This window comes from Anopheles aquasalis, chromosome 3, assembly GCF_943734665.1.
Source record: "Anopheles aquasalis chromosome 3, idAnoAquaMG_Q_19, whole genome shotgun sequence".
In the NCBI taxonomy this organism is placed as follows: Eukaryota; Metazoa; Arthropoda; class Insecta; order Diptera; family Culicidae; genus Anopheles; species Anopheles aquasalis.
In genome coordinates this window covers 17,140,001-17,145,000 of record NC_064878.1, presented here as the reverse complement: position 1 = coordinate 17,145,000, position 5,000 = coordinate 17,140,001, and the positions used below count along the sequence as shown (strand labels likewise).

General features: G+C 39.0%; 2 protein-coding genes across 5 annotated transcripts in view; both read left to right on the top strand.

The window, feature by feature from the left end:
- Window positions 1-132, top strand: part of LOC126577974 (uncharacterized) — a 10,479-nt gene extending 10,347 nt beyond the window's left edge. For all 4 annotated transcript variants that reach the window (XM_050240086.1, XM_050240084.1, XM_050240083.1 and 1 more), the window contains exon 4: window positions 1-132. This exon is cut by the window's left edge and continues 168 nt beyond it. In XM_050240086.1, coding sequence (XP_050096043.1) covers window positions 1-19 — 19 coding nt within the window. In that variant the 3' untranslated portion in view covers window positions 20-132.
- A 4,631-nt stretch (window positions 133-4,763) lies between these two features.
- The window catches only part of LOC126577977 (grpE protein homolog, mitochondrial), a 1,226-nt gene continuing 989 nt past the window's right edge, over window positions 4,764-5,000 (top strand). Inside the window, exon 1 of the mRNA XM_050240097.1 lies at window positions 4,764-4,920. Coding sequence (XP_050096054.1) covers window positions 4,832-4,920 — 89 coding nt within the window. The 5' untranslated portion in view covers window positions 4,764-4,831. The remainder of the gene's footprint in view (window positions 4,921-5,000) is intronic.

Below are 5,000 nucleotides of genomic sequence, written 5' to 3'. Positions count from 1 at the left end.
GTTCGGTTCGAAACGGTGACCGCCGATGAATAGATAGAGCGACCGGTTTTTTGTGAAATGCTCTGCAATATTTAGATTGTAAGGAGAAGGAGAAATAAAATAAATTACGATTAATGTGCCGCTGAGGAACTATATTTAATTGTCTGTCGCTTCCTTATCATTACGCTTCTGTATGCTGAAGTGATGACCACTTGTTAAAGGATACCTGAACCACAGCGTGTCTAAATATTTTGACATAACATCATCAACCAGAATCCTTTACTCTTCCCAAGAAAAGAAGTGTCGGAAATGACCTTTCGCAACAGGACATAACACCAGCGAGACAATTGAGCCGAAACTCACAAAACGGGATATCATGTTTCAGGCTGTTGTGTATTAAATTCCACTCTTGATGTTTCGAGAATGGTAGAAAAGAAAAAAAGAACAAATATCGGGGTACCCTAAGACGTCATTTGGCCTTGTTTGTTGAAATTCAGTTATCCGCATAGATTTATGATTTGTTAACTCTTTCCCGTAGAGTAAACTAATAATAGAATAATGGAATTAGGCCGCTGAGCAGGTTGTTCGTGTTAGAATACCTGCATTTGTATTGTAAAAGTTAAGGAATGATGCCCGAATCAGTATCGAGTTTTGATTTATTGTTTATTCTCTTGCGCATTGGTTATGGTGAAGTTGTGGAGCTGGGGGTTTAGTTCATTATTTTATTATTGCAATATTTCCGTAGATCAAATGGTAAATTTTTTTGAGAATATTTTGGATTTCTTATAGTTATGCAATTTGTCTCACATTCAAGTTTTGCTCAACAAATAGTCTCGTTTTATGCAATTTGGGAGATACATGTGCAGATATTTGTATTTTACTCTTCGTTAAAAATATATGCGTTAAATACAATTGATGAAATGATGAATATAATAATAATAATAAATAATGATGATGAAATGAAAAATAAAATATATAGTAAAAAATTTGTTTCAAGAAACCGTTTCTACTTATACCGCATAGGAAATATATTAAATAGAAAAAATACTCGACTGGAAAAATAATATAAGCAATCCTTTTCCTTGATTTCTAGTCAAACTGAGTTCACTTCCCAGCAATTTCATTGAAGCGTTTTGCCCAAGCGTTGTGACAAAAGGAATATTGAAAGGAACATAAGCTTAACCCGAAGAACTTTATGGGGAGCTTTATTAAAACGTAGAATCGAAAAGTTAGGCTTGCTAGGTAATAACCGTTTATCGTGTGTTAAAGAAATAACTGAAGATGATACCAGAGCTTCTTCTGTGGATGGTGAAAAATCTGATTTATTCCGTCACATGCTAGAAAAAATAACAGACATGGAATGTTTCGATACGAAGGGACGAAGCATTGTACAAATCGCAATGGAAAATGGACAAAGAGGCGTAGTAAAGCACATTGTGACTAGGAAATTGGGTCTCAATGAATTTGATGAAATCAGAAACCTATGCGTTGATGCCATACCAAACATGATATTCTGCTACCGTGCGATTCACGCGATTTCGAAATCTGTTGAGGAGAAATGGTGGCATTACAACGTACTTTGTGTGCTAGCCAAGCAATTAGCAAAGATTTCATTAACTAACCGGGAGGAAACACAAGAGCCAAATAATGGGCGATTGTTCCTCCAAGAGAATACCAAAGAGTTGTACCAAATGGCAAAGCAACGCAGATCGCTATTCCTGATGTACTATTTGCATCGTGAATTCCCCAGTGCAATTCCACCATTAATTTATGATGCAGATTGGTTAGCAAGCATTGCAAGGAGCTTATTTTCAACAGACTTCCTTGATGTCACCAAATGGCTGCTCAATCCAAACGAGCTGGATGATCATGCCAATTTGTTTGAAGTTGTTGAAAAAAGTGAAGATGAAAGATGTGATCTGACTTCAGTAAATAAAGAGGAATTGGTCAAGCAAGTAGATGCGAAATTATCGTTCAACCGATCGGTGGAAGAGGTATGTAAATTGAAGCTCTTGGCTCTTTCTGTATGCCTGAAACATGAATCAATGATAGGAAATGCGTGTAAAACATTGAACGTAAGCATTGACTGGAAGGTTCTAATCGATATTATGCAAATTGCTCATCGGTCACATATTGATGTAAAAGGAACAAAAAAAACATATGGATGTGTGTTCGAATGGCCTGATTTTGTTCCAATTTACTCATATCTGTTTGAACGGACCTCGAATCTAGGCGAAATAGATGCCAAGGGTGCCAATGTGTTACATATTGCTGCACAATCTGGACTCGGTTGTATGGTCAAATTCTTGATCGAACATAAAATGGTCAATGTCATGACCACCAATGAGCAGAATGGATGGAGTATTTTGCACCACTATGCTTCAAGAAAGACTAGTTGGAAATGTTGCTAAACTAAAAACTATACGCTAGTGCGTTGCATAACTAAACGGGTGCTAGAGATCACCTCAAATGGCTTTCCGCTTTCGTTTTTGACGGAAAGTCGCAGGAATAAACTGAGGAGCTCTGCTTCCGCAGTAACGAAAGAAGAAAAAGTGTAATACATGTTGCTGTTGCGGCTGGCAACGTTGAAGCGGCAAGATACATCATTGAGTATCGTCTTGGAATTAACCGCGTAGTTGAACATAAAATAAGGAATTCAGACGAATGCTCGCGCTTCAGAGAATGTTACGATGAGCTCAATCAAATAGCAACGCTATTTCCATTTAATGGAAAATATGATTACCTTTTACATAGATGAGCAAAATCAATCTACAGATTCTCGCCAGAAAACATTAAGCACACAACGGAACAAGAGAGTGTAGAAGATTATATCGTTGAAGTTGCCTGCCGATCAGCAATCAAGCGTAGATCTGTCTTGAAACTGGAGCATCTGATTGTTGCGTGTGAGAAGCAGATGAACCAACCATTGGCTGGAAGCACCACCAAAGAATTGGTTGTCTGCATGACGGAGTGTATCAGACGAAACAGAACCAGTATGTTCAATGTGCTCGTTTCCCACTTCCGTTCCTTGCAAGGCATTCAACCTATAGTGGATGTAGTGTTTGAGGTGGAGGAAAATGATAACACTGAAGATGTCTCGATTGATGAGATTAAAATAAAATGGCTAATTATCAATCAATTTAATGATGTGGCCATGAATCGCGACTATCTGCCTATTCTTATACTGTCAGTTGCTTATGGAAGGCTTTCGATGACACGATTTTTGGTTGAAATGCTTCAGCTAGAGGTCAACAAATCAATGATTGTCTAAATCATGAAAGGGTTGAAAGCCAGCATATGAATACCTAGCAAGCAGATGTGAAAGAAAACATAAATCGTTGCATCTTTGCATACAAGCCGAATGTTATAACATGGTCAAATACCTCATAAAAGAGAAAAAGCTTGACCCGAATGAAGTTGACTCCGAGAATGGATGGAATGCTGCTCACTATTATGTTTCGGGTTCGAGTGACGATTCGGGTTTCGTCCAGTTTAAATGGTTAGTGGAAGAGAATCTGAATGGACTGGACTGTTTGGTGTTTACGATCGAAATGACCGAAGTGTTCTTCATTTGGCATTGGAAAATGGTCACACTAGAGAAGTAAAATATATAATTAATCACAGACTTGGCCTCAAGAGTGATAACCAGTTATGGAATGAATGGGACTTGGGTAGAATAGAAAAACAAATCAATGAACTGCAACACATTCAAAAGACGCCCCCAGAAAACATTCCTGAACATAAACAACCAGTTTTAGACGAAATATTAGATAAATTAGCAGACCACCGAGTTGCCTTTAAAACATAGAAACAAATGTTCACAAATCAAACATGAATAGCAGAGCGTTATGATCAAGAAAGCATTATTTCCTTGTTTCTGTTATCGTCGTTTGAATAATCAATCAGAAGGATAAGACCGATAATATGAATATGTATTAGCAGATCCAAGTAACATGAATAAATGGTAGATACAGCATAGATGTTGTGGATGTTTTATCAGTTAATCAACCATAAATCGTTTCTCTGCCTAAAGCAATGAAGAAAGAAATGGCATTTGTGAAAGAAGTAGCGCCTGGTGATCAGTTGGCTCTACAGACGACATCACCCTCCTACAAGACGCAGAACGAACACTCCTTTTACAGCCGTCAGTGTCTGTCCCCCATCCTCCTCCGACGGTTCTTCAATGCTTGGTCCGTGTAGGTCAGGGGTCGTAAACCCATATTAGCAAGCGGGCCCCAGAAGAAAGTAACAGCCAGTCAGCGGGCTGCAATTTAAAGTATCAATCAGTTCACGGGCCATTTCACCAACTAATTTGGAGGTGCATGGCTTTATTAAATTTATTATTTTCCCAGCAAAGTCCAACCTGTGCAGGCGTTCGTGGCCAGAGAGGTAAACACAGTTCCAAAACAGATTGCCGCGCCGGGAATACGAAATGATGTAGTTCCGTTGCCAAAATCCGATAATGGAGACGCCAGGTAACTGATCAAATTGCATACTTTCAGAGGTTTGTAATCGAAACTGAAAGCGCTAATTAACGAAACTGAAAGCGCTAATTACATGTGCCGGATATCGAAAAACAGTGGTCTTGAATGGGATAGGGGGAAGGGAGAGGAATTATTACAAACCAAATACATTCCTTTCCGTTATGCTATTTTATTAGAAATGTAGATATTTGTTTTTACCACTTTTTGGCATTACATTCTGAATTTATACTTCGTCTGTCGCCGGCTTAAGAGCTACAACCCTGGCATCAAAACCACAAGAAAACTACAAGAAACCCAAAAGATAAACATCCATCGCGTGTGATTGCACCTTGTTGTGCGTTTTCCGAGTTCCAATTAAAGAATTTACCATGCATCGCCCAAAAATGGCTTTGAACCTGGTCCTTCGGCTGGACAGTTTACGTGCTTCCGCCAGTAGCACAGCGATCAGCAACATAAGGTAAGGAATTCACCTGCTGTGACCCGGTCCCGGTTATCAACCGGTGTAAAAGGTGATGTAACCCGAACGCCGGATCGCAC